This window comes from Polyodon spathula, chromosome 48 (genome assembly GCF_017654505.1).
Source record: "Polyodon spathula isolate WHYD16114869_AA chromosome 48, ASM1765450v1, whole genome shotgun sequence".
Classification (NCBI taxonomy): Eukaryota; Metazoa; Chordata; class Actinopteri; order Acipenseriformes; family Polyodontidae; genus Polyodon; species Polyodon spathula.
In genome coordinates, this window is record NC_054581.1 from 2588938 (window position 1) to 2610663 (window position 21726).

Sequence of the window (21726 nt, forward strand, 5' to 3'; positions counted from 1 at the left end):
GGCAAAACGTGACTTTTTTTTTCTCTGGCATATGAAGAATTCACTCTAAATGTTCATCTTCATTTTTTTTTCATAATTACATTCTTTATGATTTATTGATTTCAGCTCTTTCCTATTGCCATATTGGTTGCTTAGTTGTAGAAAATGCGATTAATAAAAGATTAGCCGCAGCTACGTAGTCTCAGATTCTGACTGTACAACAAATATGACGCGCGGTGGGAAAGCTAGGGTTAGTTCGTAGTTATGCTTTTAAAAAATGGTTTGTAAATTAATTTTCAGCTTTTTGACACACTGGCCCATTTTCATGGATTCATGAAACGGAAGCCATATGCACTATTTATATATTATACTAGTTAAATGTAATCAGCCCAGTCGGGCCTGTGGTGCTTCATAACTACCAGCCAAGCTGCGCTCTCTAGCGGCCCCGGGCCACCGGGCCACCGGGCCACCGGGCCAACCGGGCCACCGGGCCATGGTTAATGTCGAACCCTGCTTGTCTTGTCTTTGTGTCCCACGTGCAAAAGGTAGTGTGTAATCATCTTTTGATTTATATTTCGTGATTTAAAAAAATAAAAAAAACATACGTCCATTTAAAGTTTTATTTTTAAACAAGATTCTAATTAACTTTTCTGATTACAGTTCAAACATCCATAACGCTGGACTTTGGGTTGTACTATTAAAATATTAAAAACCTGACATATTAATTCACATGAGTTTGGAGAGCAGCCAAAACTTTCTACAAAGTGACATTAACGTTTTTTTTTGTGCAGGTCCCACAAATCACACACTTTTGAGAACATGTAAATGCTTGTCTATTTGGGCAACAAAAAAACAATTTGTGAGACTGGAACAGTGAAATTGCAACAGAGCACAGTGTATAATGGACTTTATCTAAACAGTCTACAGTGTTTCTATAATTCATTAAATGAGTCATTGTGTGCAAATGTCACATCCATAACGCTGGAACTGCCCATTTCTGATCTCTGTATGTTGCTGATCAAGCTTGAACCACACGTTTTATTGTTTCAGTTGTGTTTGTAATTTCTAAATTATTGCCCCTCACGGGACGGGTCTCAATGGGTATATTTTCCTGGTTAAATGAATACATTTTAAACTTTATTTACAGTTAAAGATAATAATAACAACAGCATAAGTAATAAAACATTTAAATCAGATGGATGCAGTAATTGTATCAATTAATACACAATTAATCTTTTCCCGTCTGACCGTTTTCATTTTGTGCATTTGTGACCGATGACGTGCCCTGTGTTCTGCTGTCTCACAGCAATAAGAAGCCGTGTGGTAACCAAACCAGTCTTTCTGAAGCTTGTTATTGAGTAACCCTAGGCCCTTGAAACAAAAAAAAAAACATGTTTTCCTCAGTGTATTTTTAATGATACACTTCAAGGAAGTCGTGTACAGGAAATGTGATCGGCAGCGCTGACTTTGAACCAGAGTTACGTGGGAAGTCGAGATATGCCATGTAAACACAGCACCAAGACAACACAGGCATCTCATCTACATCTCATCAACTTTATTGCATTTTACATGCACAATTGGTTTGTATTTACTTTGTATTACATGTATTGCTTTATCATCATAGTTAGTTTTTTCTATCAAGTGTTTTTTTTTTTTCTTCTGCTGAATATCTACTTTATTTTTTACTCGCCGTGGTCGCAACATCTAGGTTATGTTATTCTGCTTTACATAAAATATCTTGTTTTCGTACTTGTTTTTACTGTTTGTGGTTGTATTGAACTGTTTTTCTATAACGTTTGCTTATAATATAGTGATACGATTAGTGTTTGCTGCATGTTTTTTTATTTTACAGTGTATGCTGAAAATGAAGAATGTTATTTTCATGCACTTTGTAAATGTAAGAAAAATACTTTAATAATAATAAATAAAAACAACCCAACAACTGCATTTTCACTTGTATGTATTTGGATATTTTCAGTGTAAAAGGTTTTGCATCAGACTTGACAAAGTACTTATGATATTTTGCTTAGTTCAGCCAACTTCCATAAGATGGCGCTGTTTGGTCCATTTTTACATACAGGCTATGGTTCGGACAGACCCTTGTAGCTTGTCAACGGTAAAAAGGCTATATTTGCATCTTGTGCCATTCTAAAAAAAGGCATAATACCACAGTAGTGATGTCAAAATGGCATATTCGTCTCAAAGATTATATTTGACACATACAACACCACTCCACAACACCCATAGTATGTGGTTTTAGTCACTTTACAAATCTGTCTGTAAAGATTTACAATCATCTTCCACCAATGGGAGCACCAAACATGCAAGTGAGACTAATAATCTTCGACTGACTGCGACGAAAAAAAAAAAAAAAAAAAACATTTAAGCACCTTTTCCTTAAATACGTTATTTTTTGCAGTTTTTCAACTTCAGAGCCTGAGTAGCATTGCATTGTGATGACAATGCGACACAAGATAGCCGGCCGCACCGACTATATTATGTATGGCACCAAGTTTAAAACCATCGTTGACGGCAAGCTGCAGAGTGTGTGCAAAGCACAAATTCGAGTCCCATTCAACAAACTCTGAGTTTGCTAAGATGATGTTGCTGGCATTGTCGTGAACACAGGCAGTAAACCCCAATGGTCTTCAGCGGGGTTCAACACATTTGCGAGATTCTCTGCTGTATGCCTCTCTGGCATGGCGCGAGTCGGTGGAACTACGCTTTTCTTTTCCCGATCCTCTGAGATGACAGGTTATCGTGACGCACGACTCGGTAGTCAGTGCAGTCCACGCATCTGTGGTAATCGCCACCTTCTCAGACTTTGCCAAGTTTCTGCGGACAGAAGCTGCTGAATCCGCATGCATTTTTTCGAGTCGAGTGGTAACTGTTTTTCGTGCAGGGATTGTGTATTCAGGATCCACAAATTTCATCAACTCCCGAAATCCCTCACCTTCAACAAAACTTATGGGAAGCATGTCCTTTGCCACCATATTAGCAGTAAGGGCTGATGTTTTTTCATTGCGTACGATGTCACACTGACGAGGCCTCACCGCAAAGGATGCAATGGCAGTTTGTTGCGGTCCTCTTTCCTTTTCTGTCGTTGCTAGCGTTGCAGAAGGGTGTTTCGCTTTTAGGTGGGTTAACATACCAGTTGTAGATTTGTGGTAGTTTAATTGCAATGCACATATTTTACACTTAACAGTGTTTGTATTTACTTTGTCAAATCAAACAAATCCCACCCTCCAGTCAATCTTCATTCCCGCTACAGAGAGCCAATCAGCAGTGCAGGCTTTAACCCGCTGCGGACGTAAAGCACGGGTCAGTCGTTTTTTCTCTGGAAAAAGCCGAAAAAACCTTTCACTGGCCGAATGAAACCGAAAAAAGGGCGTTTCTCCTAGCCCCATGCATTACAGAGATAACACGGACATAACAATATAGTAGCTGCTTCTGCATCCAGCGCTCAGAGAACATCACAGACATTTGCAGAGCTTTTGAGATGTTATAGTAATAAGATAATGACTCCGATCGCATTATTGAGGGGTTTGTTGATAAAACGAGTGATCAGGAGAGGATTTATCAGTATGCACATCTATAAAGAGGTGTGTGAAAAATACAGAGAACAAGGGGTGGGGCTTGGCTGTTGATACAGTACTCAGTGTTCTTTTGCAATTCAATGCCTTTTGAACCTGTTCTACTCTGAAAAAAAAATAAACAGCGCATGTAAAATAAACAGTGCATTTGAAAATAAATTGGACCTGACATGCATAAATGGACCACAAAAGGTTAAAATAAAATCAATATATACTTTTTTTTTTTTTTAAACTTTCGAATGTTAGATTCACTTGTCGATAGGTGCCATCGTTATCGAATAGTTGAATTTTCAACTATTTGGTCTCACCCCTAACACCAACATCCATGTATTATATGAAATAGTGAGTTAATCCTATGCCAATGACCATATTTGTTCATAAGTATAAAAACTTTGTGTTTAAGCGCTTGTAGTTTTCAATCAGAAATTAAAACCCAATACACCTACAGAAAGACATTAAGTAGATTTTTCTAGTTATGTAATTTATTTTGTTGTCCCAAAAAATTATCAAAATATGAAAAATAATAAATCATATTTTTAAAAATTGCCAATTTCAACCTCTTTCCAAGTGTTAGATAAAAAAAGCTTAGCACATATTGTAGCTGCACAATTTCCAAGGATTTCAAATCTGAAATCAGAATTGAAATATCTTGAACAGTTGCAGTGCTAGATAAGCTTTTACAATGGATAGTATTTTACAGAAATACTAAGATTAGCACTCTTGGAATTGTAATGCAGGAGACACAGAACTTTGAATCCGCTGTGCACGCAGTCATAACGGTGCTGGCAATGACACTCGTCTTCATCTTGAAAATATTATATGTCCCACCCATCCCAGCCCTAAACGCCATGACACGCCTCATAGTCACGGCTATGACCCCACACTTACAAAAAAAAAAAAAAAAAAAAAAAAAAAAAAAAAGTTTGCTAGTTGGATGGCTGAGAGATAACTTGTTTTGTCATGGTAACAAAAGTTATGAAAGCACGTAGGCAGCAAAGGGTTAAAGGAAAGAAATTGGTACTGCAATTACACATTATATTTCAAAAATCATCTGTAATATTATTACAAAAGCAAAACAGCAAAAAAAAAAAACTGACTCAAACAGCGAATGAAAACACAAACAGCGAAGGAATTTTTCGAATTCGCCATTTCACCGCTGAGATATTCCCTTCGCAATGTGTCTAGTACCTCCCGGTTCAAAAACAGCTCAGATCGACTGGCTGTGCGTTTCGCTGCTCTGGCCTTGCATGTATCTGTTGATGGTGAAATCTCCCTGATCACGTTGTAGGGGAGGGCACAAGCTGTCCAATCATACCTTTGTTTGTAGCCTAATCCATTGAAGAGTAATCGATGTGTGTATGTAAACAAGACACATATTTGCAAGTGAGAGCGCAGTGTTACACACATAGGATCAAGGTTTCCTACCGTTTTCTGATCATTTTTCAATTTGTAAAATTTATAAAATTGAACCAAATGGCGAGGAGTGTTCCAAAGCATCCCAAAAGAAGTCAATTCAGTCTTTTTGAAGTTTTGGAGGAGATGAATAATAGTGAAAGTGACGGCAAAAATGACTTTCCGGGTTGGAGAGCGCCGATTCAGCACATTTGAAGATGGATTGGAGCCTTTTCAGGATTTGTAAGTATAACGGATCCCCACTACATGTATTATTATTATTATTATTATGCGTAATTTTCAATATGCATTTTTACTGTAAATGTAACCATTTAACTCTCAAGGGGCACATAAAAAAAAGCATTTTTTAAAATGCGCGTCGACAGCAAAGGGTTAAAGGAAAGAAATACATCTTGGGTTTCTGACAGTTTAAACTACTTGACTTAATGGTCTTGTAGTTTATGACCACACATAAACCTGAAATTTAATCAATTCCACTGCCTTCCAAAGACTCCACTGTGGTGCATAAACTTTTGCCCGACACAATGAGAAAATTGACGAAACCAGAGGTAAATTAATTTTTGTGCGCAGAATATATGATAAAGGATTGACCAAAGTAACACAAGTCAACTTGTTATTTACCATCGTTTTGTAAACATTGAAGCACGTTGGTTATGAGTTTTTTAAACTAACAAAAATCTGAGTGCAGTCACATTCAGTTATTTAGAAAATTAACAAAAATAAGACTTGGGTAAATTGTGTGGTTTAAATAGACAGTGCATCAATAATGCTATCACAGCATTATGAGTTTCGTTTACATTGTAATTAAATGTACGTTACACTAATGGATGTGAAATATGATCGTATCAGGTCAGTATTTTGGGTGTCCTCCATGTAAGGTGACTGCGTATGATATGTGTTACTTAAGTTGAATTAACATAAACGCTCTGACCGGTGGCCAAGTTTTGTGGCCAAAAGTTTTCCAGCACCCTACAGAAATACCCAATGTTGCTTCATAACGCAAATGAAACCTGCTGAATAATGTTACAGTAACACATTGAATTAAATACTGTAGTTTTCTATAAACTGACATTATGGCTTCTGCTTTTGTGACTTAAATTGTGTTCAAGAAAAATACCTAAATTATGTTCATGTATTATTATTATTATTATTTTTTTAATTTATGTCTTAATACTAAAAATCTAGGTGATGCTAAACCTTTTTGGTCATAGCTGTACATTTGATTGGCATATCATGTGCTGTGTTGACCACGCAGACACCACCAAATGACTGAAAATAGTAAGCGCTACCTCAGAAAACGTGCTCGGAAAGCATTTCCATTGCATTTATGTGCATCGTTTATGGGATGGGGTAAAGCCGGAACGCTACTTTAATTCAACTGCATTAAAAGCAGCGTAGAAAGTTAAACACACATAAGGAGAATATTTTAGCAATCAGAACGGATTAATAATGCACTGTTATTAACCAGTTCCGGCCCAGAACCCTCTTTTTATAACCAGAAAGCTCCAAAGGTGCAGAGTATGAAAAATATACACAAAATACAACTAAGTGGGAACAACATAACCCTGCTGAAAAAAACACCAAACCCACCTTTAACATTCCGTGCAGTAAAAAGCTGTATAAACAAACCGGACGGTAACACGGGGTTCCGAAGCTGCACAACATGAAAACGATACACACAATACAACTAAGTGAGAATAACATAACACCACTGAAAAAACTGATAGAATCAACATTTATTTTCCCATTCCGGGTAATAAAATGGCATCTTTTTATTGGGAACTTCACTAATATAATGTAATATGTATGTGTTTGGGGTATTTGTATTGGTGACTTGCTCTGGGTCACACACAGTCGGGATTTGAACAAGGAACCACCTGGAATGAAGCCCTTTTCTTTAATCACTGGACCACCAAACCTCCTGTTACTTGAGTCTCAACTCTCTCTCGCTCTTACGTCATTCTTAGCCAGTACCTCCCCATTCTTATATATCTATTAGTGATGCATGGGCCAAGAAAAATCGCATGGGAACCCAAGAGCAAGCTAATGTTCGCTAACCCCTATATTCTCATCATTCAGTCTACGACAACATCCAGTGTACCACAAGCTTATCAACACAACCTGAATGGTTGTCAATGTGAAGCACATTCAGCAGTTTACAGAAGTCATGACATTTTGGAGTATAGAGTTCTCAGCATACCACATTAACTATTAAACTGATTATTAGAAAGTAAAGCTACAAAATCTTACAAGAGGTTTCAAATAGCACCAGATAAAAGGTTCCACATCTAAGACATTAGTCTTTTTTGCTCAATTTTGTTTACATAAGAGTACAACATATAGTTGAAATTTGCTTCTAGGTGCTTATTCAGTAAAAACAAGATCTGGTCAATAACACGACGTTCTCTGTTGTCACTGAATCTGTAGGCGATGCAGTGTTCCAGTCCAGTACAGTATTAAAGCAGTGATCAGCGCCTCTTTGCAGGTGATTCTATCAAGGCTGAAAAGTGTAGTGTGTAAAGTCTACTAGACAGTGAAAATCAACGCATATCCCCTCGGCTGAATACCCATTCTTGAATGTTAAGTAATTAAATTCATATTAACCCATTACATGCAGGGAATGGACAATTAAAGGTCGGTTAACACTTTGGACAGCTTTTGTAAGTACGTTGCTCACTGTATTATGTGTTAGTATAACGGGCATTAAAGGTAGGTTCTGTGTTTGTATTGTGTGTGTATCATTTTCATACTCTGTGCAGATTCAGAACCTACTGTTCCGGACGGTTTTATTTATACAGCTGTTTATTGCACTGAAGGGGAAATGAAAGGTCGGTTCAGTGTTGTTTTTCAACAGTGTTATGTTATTCTCACTTAGTTGTATAATGTGTATCATTTTCATACTCTGTGCAGCTTCGCAACACAGTGTTCTGGGCGGGTTTATTTATAATTAAAACATTTTATAATGTCAAATGGGCAGTTAAAGGTGGGTTCGGTCTGTGTTTCAGCAGTGTTATGTTGCTCCCTCTTAGTTGTATTGTGTGTGTATCATTTTCGCACTCTGTGCAGCTTCAGAACCCTGTGTTCCGGGCGGGTTTACTTATACAGCGGTTCACTGCACAGAATGTTCAGTTTACCCTTTGCTGCCGACGCGCTGTAACTTTTGTTATGATGACAAAACAAGTCATATCTCAGCAGTCCAATCAGCAAACTTTTTTTTTTTTTTTTTTTTTTTTTAAGTGTGGTTCATAGCCATGACTACGGGCTTTACAATTCCAACAGTGCTAATCTACATATCATCTAAACGGTAAATACTTGGGCTAATTAGCCACATTGTTGCTGTTTTTTTTATCAACTGTATATTAGTTTTTTTGTGTCAAGTACATCTGCAGTGTTTTTTTTTCTTTTTTCGCTGTTATGCCTGTGCTTGCTTGCTTGCTTGCTGGGCAGGGCTAACTTTTATGACTGTAAACAAGAATAACTACTGTACTAACATCACATTTTAAAAAAATTCTTATAGTGTCACATATACGTTTTTATTTTAGGTTTGTTTTTCCATTTTTTTAACTTGTTTATCCAGAGAAGCCCCAGCCCAGCACTTCAACTGCAGGACAGTTTTGAAAATAAATAAATACAGCACAATAGGGAAAGGTTTTTTGTCTCCCTCCCTCTCAAATAAAATTCTTAATATCAAAGTTTTATTTGTAACAAACAAAAAAACTTAACTTGTGTGTTAGTTATATTCCAGTATAAAAGAAAATAAACTTCTCAAACAGGGCAATAATGTTTCCAATTTCACTTTTTGGCAAGTCTTAGCCCTGGTCTTCCTTTGCCATTTTGGAGGTTGCTTTTTGTAAAATACTATGCCTTGTAAAACCTTCTCTAGCTCTGTAACTGTACTAGATATTTCAATTCTGATTTCAGATTTGAAATCTGTGACAAATTGTGAAGGTACAACATACGCCAAGTTTTTTTTTTTTCTTGTTTTTTTTTTATAAAGCTTGGAAAGAGGTTGAAATTGACAATTGAAAACTTTTTTTTTCATATTTCAATAATTTTTTGGGAGGTGTAGCTCAAAAGGAAAAAAATAAAATCCCACAATAAAATAAACGACATCACTGGAAAGACCTACTTAATGCCTTTCTGTGGTGTATTGGGTTTTAATTTCTGGTTTAAGGTTTCAAAACTGCAAGCGTTTAACACAGTGTTCATATTTATGACCAAATCTGGCAGCACAGCATTAAGGATGGGTTCGGTCCGTGTTTTCAGCAGTGATCAGTTGTTCCCACTTAGTTGTATTATGTGTATAATTTTCTTCGTCTTTGCACCTTCGGAACCGACTGTTCCTGGAGCTTTTTGGTGATAAAGAGAGGGTTCTGGGCCGGAACGGGTTAATGGCCGCGGGTTATTAATCGGTCTGATTCATCAAATATTCTCCTCGCGTGTGTGCAACTTTCTGCGCTGCTTTTCAATGCAGTGTAATTAATCCCTCATTTATCGTACAGGATACGTTTTTATCCACCCCTAGCCAAAGATTTTGTTTTTATTTGGTCGCATGAATTAACCGAATTGTGCCTGTTTTTTTTTGCTCTCGGCGCTTGTTTAAGTCATTCAGCACAAACGTGATTATGTCGCTGTTTATCTTGTACTTAAGATTATATTTCTGTATATTTTGTAAATAGGTTTATAATGTCTTTATAAGCCGCAATTTCTACTGATTTTACGTGACCTAATAAAGCAAAATGATATACATATAAGACGTGAGTGTTAATGTAAATGTACTGTCTTTTTTAGCTTTATTCTGAGTGGAATCTTGTAAAAACTAAACTGGATTGCAATGTTTGAGGAAGACGGGAGCTGATTGTTTCTCTCGCTGTGTGAATGCCGTGCAACGGGGGAGGGGGGGATAAAATCAAACGCACGCTTTCACAAATACAACACACACATATAAAAACAACGCGCTCCAATCCACACAAAATCCGCCCTTTCAAAGTAACGCAATATAACAGCTTTCTGCAGTTTTCTAACATGTAACACAGCTCAGCAGAGCGCGCTTACCTGCTCTGCTGTCCCTCGGCGTCTACGCGCCTTGCACGCACAACGGGGGAATATACCAATCGCAGATACAAAGCCTTCTCTGCCGGGTTGCCTTTCCTTAATATGGATTGCCAAAATGAATTATGATATCAGGGATGTTTTAATTAAACATATATATATATATTACGATTTCAGCATCGTAAACGCGCTGATTGTAGCGCATAGCTTTTCCTGTGAATATAATTTCAATTCGGGTAACAGCCTCCGCTTGCAGCAGTTGGTGTAGCCCTGCGTTATTAACCGGGGTGCTGTGAGTGAAGGCAGCAGCGCCGGTGCAGCACGTTTTTTGCAGATGTGTAGTATTATTTCCCATCTTGTTTTTTAGAACTAGATGATCAAATATCATCCACACACCCCCGGTACTGTGTGTTTTTTTTTTGGAGTATATATTAGGTTAATTCGTTAATAAGTTGAGCGAAGTTGTCACAAACAGGTACAAAATGGCGTAGGCATGGCCGCAGTTTCATTAACTTTCACATATATATAAATAATGCAGTGAACACAGTGATTACACAGTTTACCATTATTATTCCAGCTTCATTTGCCATTTAAACAAAAAAAGACTCTGGGTTTGAAAAAATAAACAAATTAAAGGAGTTTGGGTACAATCACACACGTGACAGACACGCATACTCATTTTCATACTAAAGCTTGCTTGAACTATCCTATTAAAAAATAATAATAATAATCTGAAAGGTGAAATGAAGGGAATATTCAGCATAGTCTTTTTGTTTTCAATTACTGCACAACTTGCTATTAAAAGCTGATGCCTATGTGTAGATTTGAAGGAGTCATTCATTTAGCAGACACAAAGCAACTTACAGAAATAGGGGGTGAACTATGCATCATTAGCAACTGTTGTTTTACATCTCATCCAAAGGACAGTACAAGGAGTCTAAGTGACTTGCTCCAGGTCATACAGTGAGACAGGGGCTGTGCCAGGATTGAACTTAGAACCTCTTGATAACAAGCCCCTCACTACAACCACTGGACCACCAAGCTGCCAGTGAATCTGAGTCTAATCTACATGTCACCAGATATACATTTGTTCTGGAAACCTTTACAGAGTGAATTGGTATCTGGTTTATCGTGACCAACCATTTTCCAGGAATGGAACTACGACTCCTATTGTACAGAAGCGTCAGCCATGTTCACCGCTTTACTACGCGCTTGATTAGCCACAGTGTGTCAGGGTAACAAGCTCAGGTCTGTCTTATTGTTAAATCCAAAGTAAAACCAGGAATGGATCAAACTGCTATGCTACAGGAGTCTTATTTCCATCCCTGCAATGTAACGGCAACTTAATATCCCTGGACTAGACTGAACAGGAATTACATGTATCTGCAGTTAGATTGGGTTAGACATAACCATTTTCAGAGATGGAAATAAGACTCTTACTGCATAGCGATTTCACCTATTCCATGTTTTACCACAAGGTTGATTAGCCACATTGTGTCTAGGTAACAAACTCAGATATGCCTTGTTATGAAACCCATTGAAACCAGGACTGGATCAAACTGCTATGCAATGGGAGTCTTATTCCCAGCCCTGATTTCCTCAGCATCACATTTAAATGTTGGGATGGGATTTGATGTAGATAAGACTCATATTGCATAGCAGTTTCACCCATTCCAGGATTTACTACAAGCCTAATTAATCCCAGTGTGTATAGGTAACAGTCTCCCATCATGCACGGTGCTGATAATTCTCGCTCAATGACAAGTTTGTGCTATTGTTTGGTACTCGGTGGTGTAGATGAAGGCCAGTGGGAGAAAGGCAGCTTCTCCTAACGTAAAACCATCAGGTTTTTTTTTTTGGTTCATTTTTTTTTTTTTAACAGGCTTGTATTTTAGGTAAGGCAGGCGAGACGGGGGATAAGAGAGGAGAGACATAAGAACATAAGAAAGTTTACAAACAAGAGGAGACCATTCGGCCCATCTTGCTCGTTTGGTTGTTAGTAGCTTATTGATCTCAGAATCTCATCAAGCAGCTTCTTGAAGGATCCCAGGGTGTTGGCTTCAATAAAATTACAGGGGAGTTGGTTTGTGTTGGAAAACATGGAATGAGAACTGATTAGCAGTTTGCTACTCATGTGAACTGGCAGAGCTATACTGGTGTTCTTTTCTGAAAAGAGACTAATATTGCAGATAGCAGACTGTTTGGTTCAAATTGCATCTACTGCTAACAATTGCTAGAGCCCTTGCGTCTACAAGCTTCTTGCTGAACATTGACTGCAAGCGATAACAGTGGTGTGAACCAGAAGGGGCCAGGCCAGACTTTTGGAATGCCCAGCAGGGATTGCCATTGGACCCAAAGGTTCTCAGGGAGAATAAGAGATAACGCCACTGGACTCAAAAGGTTTCAAGCAATATGGAGAAATATGAACAAGGAAGATGACAAAAACCAGATGTATGGACCTTTTGGGGCACCAGGGGTCTGAAGAGGAATGCACTCATCAGAGGTCGTCACACTAGACTACACACACACACACACACACACACACACACACACACACACACACACACAGGGGACCCCTCTCTCTCACACACACACACACACACACACACACACACACACACACACACACACACACACACACACACAGGGGACCCCTCTCTCTCACACACACACACACACACACACACACACACACACACACACACACACACACACACACACACACAGGGGACCCCTCTCTCTCACACACACACACACACACACACACACACACACACACACACACACCCACACACAGGGGACCCACACACTCACACACACACACACACACACACACACACACCACACACACACACACACACACACACACACACACAGGGGACCCACACTCACACACACACACACACACACACACACACACACACACCACACACACACACACACACAGGGGACCCCTCTCTCTCTCACACACACACACACACACACACACACACCCACACCACACACACACAAACACAGGGGACCCCTCTCTCACACACACACACACTAAATATATGGTAACAGAATAATGTGTTGTACCTTTGCTGTTGGTTAAATGTTAGAGAAAGGGGAGGTGGACCATCTATACAGAAGGGTATTTAATGTCATGCAAACATTGTAATGTTGAGTGTTGTTTGTCCTGTACCTGGGATCAGACTCCCTGCATATCTCAATAAACCTGGCAACTGATTGAAGAAAAGGACTCTGTGCATTTTCTTGAATCTACTTACTCACCATCCTTTTTTTAAGTTACATCAGCTTGAGACCCTCACAATTCTCTGTGTAAAAAAGTGCCTCCTATTTTCTGTTCTGAATGCCCCTTTGTCTAATCTCCATTTGTGACCCCTGGTCCATGTTTCTTTTTTCATGTTGAAAAAGTCCCTTGGGTCGACATTGTCAATACCTTTTAGGATTTTGAATGCTTGAATCAGATCGCTGTGTAGTCTTTGTTCAAGACTGAATAGTCTTACCCTGTCTGCATATGACATGCCTTTTAAACCAGGAATAATTCTGGTCGCTCTTCTTTGCACTCTTTCTAAAGCAGGAATATCCTGCTCTAGGTGTAGCAGGCTCCCACCAGCCCCCAGCCTTGTCTCATTAATGCTCCCTCCCATTTTCTCATCCTTCTCTCTTTATTTGTTTTTCTTGGGCGGAACAGAGGAGAAAACATTTCAGTTTGAAAGGGAAAAACATTACCAATCATTTCCCTTTTGACTTTTTTTGCCACGTTTACGTGTACGGTCGGGATTGCCATTAATTTCACCAATTCTTTATAGTTTAACCAGTCTTGACCCAGAATTACTGGATGTTGTAGCCTTTCCGCCACCGCAACTACGAGGTGACGTTTTATTGGACCGACCGATAAGTATTCTTTGATTATGGGGTATGTTGCCCTGTCTCCATGGATACAGGAGATAGCCATCAGACCTTGTGGCTGCCACTACACACGACTATTTTCCCCCTGCTTACCCGCTTCGGATGCCAGATTGCATGCAGCCATGATACACTCCATCGCAGATGGGCATGATTTCGCCTGATTACTCGGCTGGTGGCATCTAAAATAATTAGGGGGAAAGGAGGGCACAGGGGTTAAATATTTGTCCCGCTGCAGGTAAGGCAACAGGGCAGGGGAAGCACCTCTACCCCAGCTGGGGGGGACAACCTTGATCTCCATGGAAGGGAAGCAAGGTTGCCCATGGGGGTCGGCGGTCTAGGAGGTCATTGACCTGGTCCCGGTGGTGGGGGTGGCGGAGCAGAGAGATGAGGTGGTGCTCGGAAGCTCCACTGGACTGGAGTGGTGAGTTGCCCGGACTAGGCTGACACCAGGGAGTCTTTAAAGTCCTCTGACAGTTGCATGGCTTGGTCTAGGGTGTCAGGGTTGTGGCGCCGTATCCATCCTTGGGTCTCAGCGCCGACCATTTGGCAAAAATGGTCTCCCCCATCTGTGTGCAGGGCTGAGCCAGTGTACCATGTGGTCACAAAGTTTTTGCACAACCACCCTGTGGAGTGTATTTGGGGACGTTTTGTACTCCCTGAGCCTCACACGATGGGTTTCTTCCATTACAACAAGACGGCGGAGAATAGCCAGCTTTACCAGGTCACATTGAGCGGCGTCGTCATTAGCCATTCCCTGGTATGCTGCCTGTGCTTCACCAATCAGGCAAGATCCCAATTGGCTTGCCCAGAACTGACGGGGCCATGACGCGGTGGTAGCCAGCCGCTCAAATGCCACCAGGTATGCTTCTGGGTCATCCTCCACCATGATTTTGTGTGACCTCGCCTTTGGGGCCGCCATAACGGGTGTTGCTGCTGCTGTGGGCGGTATCGCCAGCCCGACTCTCTCAGAGCCGTGTACCTCTCCTCTCTCCATCTCTACTTGGTCTCCCGTCTACTGTCCAGCTGCTCCAGCAGCACAGACAGAGCTGTGTAGTCCATCCCACTTCTACACCATGTGTAGCAAAGTGGCGAGTGTATACAGGTGAGTACAGTGCAGTGCAGGTACAAATCATACAGACAATTACGAACAGCTATTGCGGGTTTGACTCGCAACCAAAAGTCCAGTCTTTTATCACCCACACAAAACACAAAACACAATCACAGTTCCTACTGTGCGTGATTCAATTGCTCGTGGTGCAAAGACAGTTCTAGTGAAAAGTGAAGTGCTGGTGTCCAGGTTTGACGCTGGTCTGCGGCTGCAGCTCCAGATCGTGTTAGTAAAATCTTGAAACAGACAAAACAAACAAACAGCGTTACAAGACAGACTAACAGAACACTCACGGTTTCTTTTTTGACAAATGCAGGGTCTCCTTCTAGGTTGTTTCTAGCCATTTACAAAGGAACAGATTACTTTGCAATGCCCCTATTTTATACCCTCGCTCATGACCCATTGGTTAACGAACACATCCGCACCTCCAATCCGCGGATGCCACAACATTTCCCGTCCGGATCATTGAGTGTGGGTACCGTAGCTCCACCCCTTTTCTAGCCAGCCGACTTCCACCTACCCACGGGAATAAAGTGTCAGGCTTTTTAATCCAGGGTACTCTGTTCCCTTTACCTAGCACTGTCACAAGGCTGTAGTGGTGATATCATAACCAGGAAATGAAACACAGAATGGTGAGTTGCTGCGCGGTTTATTAGCAAACAGAAAATAAAAGATTGTAAAAACAAACAAAACACAGGACACGGCACTGGTAGCCAAAACAAAGAGACAAACAAAACAGACTATACAGACAAACACAGTGAGCTGTTATTATGATTATTATTATTACTACTACCTCCGTCTCCAATCCCGTTCTCCACTCACAAGCACACAACAGAGTGGGTGAAAACATGCACCTTTTATACCTCTGTACTGAGACTCGATTGCTAATCAATCATTCAACTGGAGTCTCGGTGCATCTGCACATGAATTAATTAGTGCACTCCTGTGACACATATTATACGCATGTTATCTGCTCGTGAAGTGATGTGCAATCCTCATGCCTAAATACAAATCTACATTTTACATTACTCATGCTCATAACCCACATTATATCCTGTGCATCTATAAATATACACCCACATTAAAACACACAACATATAAACATAAAGATGCACAGGGGCGGGCACACTGCCACAAGCGCCCTCTCAGATCGGGAGGGAGATCTAACACCAAGCCTCATTCGATCTCTGTCACAATGATACTTTTCTATGATGCGTTTTGCTTTAACTCCAGAAGGAAGAGTACAATTGATTTCTATGACTGTTCCTGTTTTTGTGCTGGTATAAAGGCTGTTTCTCTGAGCCTCAGTGATGGGGCAGGGAGCTGGAGAGTCTATACTGGGACACCACAGCCTTCACACCAGCACAGTGATAGGGCGGGGAGCAGTAGAGTCTATATCAGGACACCACAGCCTTCACACCACCACAGCGATAGGGCAAGGAGCTGCAGAGTCTGTCCTGGGACACCACAGACATTCAATGTCTGTGTCAGTCAAAGCAATCCTGTTTCTATTGTTATAAATCTGTCTTACTATCCCAGTCCCCGTCCACCTAATTAATATGCATTATTATCTCACTTACTATCACACAGTCTCCACCCACCTAATTAAGATAACTGAGATACCAGTCTCAGTGTTATTTCAGATAGTCTTGTACTTTTACACCCTGACAAAGGCACTTTTGAGTCAAAACGTTGGCGATGTTTTTATGAATTAGATATACATTTCTGGAGCGCAATTGACTGTGTGGTTCAATCGTTTTCTATACTGACTCATGGCTTCATCTTTATGAACTTGCACCTCGTTTACTTCGATGTGTGGACCCGTTTCTCCCTTTTATTGAAGCTGTAACATGTTGCTGGCGTCCTGCCCAGCTCAGGCAGTGGGTTGGGCAGACATGCCTGAATGCTTCAGCACTGCAGCTCAAACCGGTTCATGTTCTTTAAACACACAGAAACAGTATAAGCACCAACAAGGACAAAGTTAAATAAATGTGTGTGGAAGGGTGGTGGGTAATTCACCGACACACGGGAGACAGAAAGGTGTACTTGAAACACCGCACAGGTGCCCAGTTTTTCTTAATTCAATTTATTTATTTATTTTTTCCATTCAATAATTTATTTTAGCCCGCAGAGGGTGCTGTTGTCCACGGCCTGACTACCAGCAATGGCAGACAGGACCACAGGAATACCAATGCTGGTAAACAATTAAAGTGCGGGCACGCTCAAAAGAATAATCAAAAACAAAAGGGAAAATAAAACACAGTAATGGAAAACTACAAATAGAAGGTGCTGCACTTGGCAGCGTTACCCCTGCCGTCGCTACCTGCACGGCCCGGGTCTCCGTCCTATGCTTACTCACTCAGCCTGCTTCCTATACATGTATGGGGTCTGCCCAAGGTTTCCCGGCTAGTAATATTTTTTTATTTTCTTTGCGTTTCTTTCTTTTTCCAATCGCTATCGGTCCTGGGACAGAGCTCCGCTAGCTCATTGTTTTGTCTTTCAGGGCAGAACTGAGGGAACAGCAGAACATTCTTTTATAGGGCTAGCAATCCTCCAAGACCCTCCTCTCAGCCACTCAGAGAGCGGGAAAGCCACGTGCATGTTTCTCTGGGTCAACTGTAATCACTGGTATCACACAAGAAGTTCTAATTCACATTTCAGAAATCCACAGATCACTGTGACAGGCTATCCCTTGTACAGATGTGATCCTGTGTACAGAACATTCACCCAATTCAAAGGTAAAACCCCTTGTTTTATGTGATTGTGTTTTTGTGGAGCTACTTCATTAGCAGTCTGAGTGAGCTGTGCTTTGAGGCTCTGTCTTACTAACTGCATGAAATGACATCTCTTATACAACAAGAGACACTACACACAACGTATTAACTTATACATGAACCCTATTGTTTCGGTAATCTTACAAAGCCTCAGAACTCAGACCATTTGAAACAATGACTTCCCATTTGACTGACACTGCATGCTAAATGTGTTGGTGATCATGACGTTGCCCTCTGAGCTAATCCAGCTGTCATATTGAGGGCCTGTCATGTTTGAGGTTTCTAATGGATACAGACCACTTGCTGTTAGAGAGTGTCTCCACAATAGATACACAGCAGTATTCTATGATTATCATCATCACGTCACAAACACTGTTTTCTGACTCCTCCTCACCACACTTCAGCACAAGTGTCAGAAACCAACTTATAGTTCATGTTACAGTAACATAAAATAACATTAAAATGACAGAATGCAGTCCTTGTCGATACAGAGTTTAGATTCTGTGATATTAATATGATCCTTCATTTCCAGACACATTGGTGTAACCTCTCACTATACAGAACCTCAGAATCCTTTAACGATACACACTTCAGATCTGTGGGGTGGGGTGGGGTGTGGATAAGGGTCAGTAAAGGCTCTGCCCAGCCTGAACAGTTCTGTTTAAACCTTTTGTTTTGGCCCTTGAGCTGGTTATTTTTGTTCATGTTATTGTGTTTGTGACTTGTTTTTGTTAAATCTTTTATTTTGCTCTGTAAGCAGTGTTTTGTTCAACTTTTTGATTTATTTTTCTTGATTAAACTGCGCAGCCGCACTTAGACTGCAGCTTCCTTTTTTCTGAGTCTCCGTGCCTGCTGATACCACCTGGACCCGCAACGCTACCCTGTCACGTGGTGTCAGAGTGAGATAGCCCCCCTAGAGACTCAGAGTGGGACTGTAGTTTGTTTTTGTTTTTGGGGGGGAAAAAAAAAATATGGGAAGAAAAAGCTGCAAGAAGCAGCATAAGCGGCAGCAGCCAGAACAGCTGGGCAAGAGGTGGTGTTCCCGGGTTCCAACGCAATATGGACCCCCAGACTGGGCAGCCGAACAGGAGCAGTGGAGAATGGGAGGGGCTCCTATATATGGCGCATGTGGCGAGTTTGGGCACGTCCGGGAGGACTGCCCTTACGGTGACCCCCAGTATGAGGAAGCCTGGAACCAGGGCCTGGTTGGGGATGCAGCAGAGTGGTTCTGGGCAAGGGACCAGACCAGGCCAACACCCAAGAGGGAGAAGCCCAAACAGCCACAGCCCAAGCTGGCACCCGAGGAGAGCAGCTGAGAAGCCTTCCTCCACACTTTGGGGGTGACCACCGAGTTCTACGGGGAGTGGGGGCACTTTACACTCAACTGCCTCCTCCCTCCAGAGGAATGCCTGCTGTGTCCATCCCCACCAGCAGAGGGAGATTGCCTGCTGGTCCCGCCTCCACCCCCCACAGCAGAGAAAGAGGACCTGCAGTGGCCTTCTCCACCAGCAGAGGGAGCATGGCTGCTGGTCCCCCCTCTGCAACCAGAAAAGGAGGAGCCCCTGCCGCCTTCGCAGCCAGAAGGGGATGGAGCCCCTGCCGCCTTCGCAGCCAGAAGGGGATGGAGCCCCTGCCGCCTTCGCAGCCAGAAGGGGATGGAGCCCCGGCCGCCTTCGCAGCCAGAAGGGGATGGAGCCCCTGCCGCCTTCGCAGCCAGAAGGGGATGGAGCCCCGGCCGCCTTCGCAGCCAGAAGGGGATGGAGCCCCTGCCACCTTCGCAGCCAGAAGGGGATGGAGCTCCGGCCACCTTTGCCATCAAGAAGAGAGGACCAGGAGCTACCTCTGCCTCCACCACCACCATTGGGAGAAGTGGAGCTTCTGCTGCTGCCTCCCGACTGCTTCCCGAGGGTCTGTTCTGAATCTCCTTGCCTGCTGATACCACCTGGGCCTGCAACGCTACCCTGTCACAGCCCCGTTGTTCCTCTACAGGGAACAGGTTTCAAATCAATCAGCTCTAATAAGTTGTTACATTTTAAGGTCTACACATTTCCTTCATAAAACACAACATTGCTTCTTCCCTTTTGAGTCCCACACAGCTTCTGAGTGTCAGGGTCGCCTTCCTGTGTGCATTGCACTTAGGCAAAAACAAAAACTAGAGAAATAGAATAAAAATTAAAATAAAAAATACTCCAAAGCGGAGTTCAGATGACAACAATGTTTTAATCAGCCTATCAGTCTGCACTAGTTTTTCTGTGACCTGCTGTACCAAGTGGTGCAAAGGCAGTGCTGCATTGTTTTGATTGAGGTTGCTAAAATCTAGTTTTCAGCATTGGACCTAAAATACCAAAATGGACAACAAAGGAAAACAAGCAAAATATATTTTGGCTGAGATTCGTGTCAAGATGCAAGATGGAGGTAAATGTGTTGCACATCATGTGACTTAAAGAAAATATGATCAATCGCTATTTAGCTTCAGAATCACACATTAAACAAAAGGCTACTACAGAGGCTGCTAAACAGAACGTAAAACAAACATCCCTGATAAGGTGTGTGTGTCTTACTTGAATGTCGTAGTACTGTTTCTGCTTTTCACGTGCCTGGCTGTGAAGTTCCCTTTTCTCAGACATCTCCTTTAAGAGTGCATCCATAGAGTGTATGGACTGTCTGACTAAGTACTGACCACACTGAGGCTGCTCAGCCCGCTAGTGATCCTCAGCCTGACAACATAATAACGGCTCACATGTTTTAGACGGACCGTCAAGACTGCCAATTCAGTTAAAAAACGATGTGCTTCTTAATCGTTTTTCTATTTGCGTAATTGCTTTCTTTGTGTAAACTGTTACATAATCTGAATACATTTATATATTGTATTGCCATATGTCATGGTTTAATAACTGACAGGCTTTGGTTTATAACTGATTTAAAAATAGTTTGTAAAGGTAACTGAATTCATGTTTACACTGGAAAAGCTTTAGTTAATGTTTATTTCTTAGTGTTCTTTCTGATTAAAATGAATATTAGAAATGAGGACATTTCTTAACAGAGTGGGGGAATTATGCAGCCTTCTAAAACTATAATGACAAAATAATGAGTCCCCTAGCTATTTGTGGTCTTATGCTGCCATCTAGTGGAGTAATGTATTATGTGGTAAGGGGAAGCAGAAGCTGTGTGTTATGTGACCTCCTGAAAAAGAATAGTTTCTGAGTTCACCTCGCAAGCCTGTCTCCCTTGTTTTTGTTTTATTCTGTTAGTAAGTTTATTCATTGGCTCAAACGCTACAATAACAATTAACACAATAATAATAATAATAATAATAATAATAATAATAATAATAATAATAATATTGCATATTGATTCTTTGTCACCCAGGATTTGGTGTATAACAAGTTATGGATGTATTGATATGGAAGTATGTTTACAGATAATGCTTCTGTCCCAGTACTTGTTAGAGGAGTAGTCTAGTCCCTGAGGTCCACATTTTAATTCTGGCAGCACTGTCCTTAGTTACCATTTAATTGTTTTGTGCTTTTAAAAGGCTAAAAGGATGACTACAGAAAGAAAGAAGAAAGAAAGAAAGAAAGAAAGAAAGAAAGAAAGAAAGAAAGAAGAAAGAAAGAAAGAAAGAAAGAGTCCAGTACAGAGAGCACAGAGTGACTCTAACACCTGCAGACCGACATGGGGGAGCGGGATGCTGGATGGAGTTGCAAAGTTTCAAAGTAAGAAAATATATGAACTGCACCAATCATGCTGTGTTTATATAACCAAGCCAGCTCTGTTTTTTTTTTTTTTTTTAATTTCTTTAACTGCTCACATTGCAGTAGTTAAAACAACTGATTTGTTTGCCAGGGCTGCAGCGCACACCTGTTACTGCAGATGCAAAGCAGAGAGATTT

The 21726-nt window shown here is 41.2% G+C and overlaps 2 protein-coding genes across 2 annotated transcripts in view; both read right to left on the reverse strand.

The window, feature by feature from the left end:
* Positions 1 to 14871, reverse strand: part of LOC121306455 (zinc finger protein 664-like) — a 28327-nt gene extending 13456 nt beyond the window's left edge. The window contains exons 1-3 of the mRNA XM_041238176.1: positions 14671 to 14871; positions 14220 to 14365; positions 14046 to 14131 (exon numbers count right to left, since the gene is read on the reverse strand). Of these exons, the coding sequence (XP_041094110.1) occupies positions 14046 to 14131; positions 14220 to 14365; positions 14671 to 14871 (433 nt within the window). The remainder of the gene's footprint in view (positions 1 to 14045; positions 14132 to 14219; positions 14366 to 14670) is intronic.
* Positions 1 to 21726, reverse strand: part of LOC121306486 (lysine-specific demethylase 6B-like) — a 665627-nt gene that overhangs the window by 605287 nt on the left and 38614 nt on the right. The window lies entirely within an intron of this gene.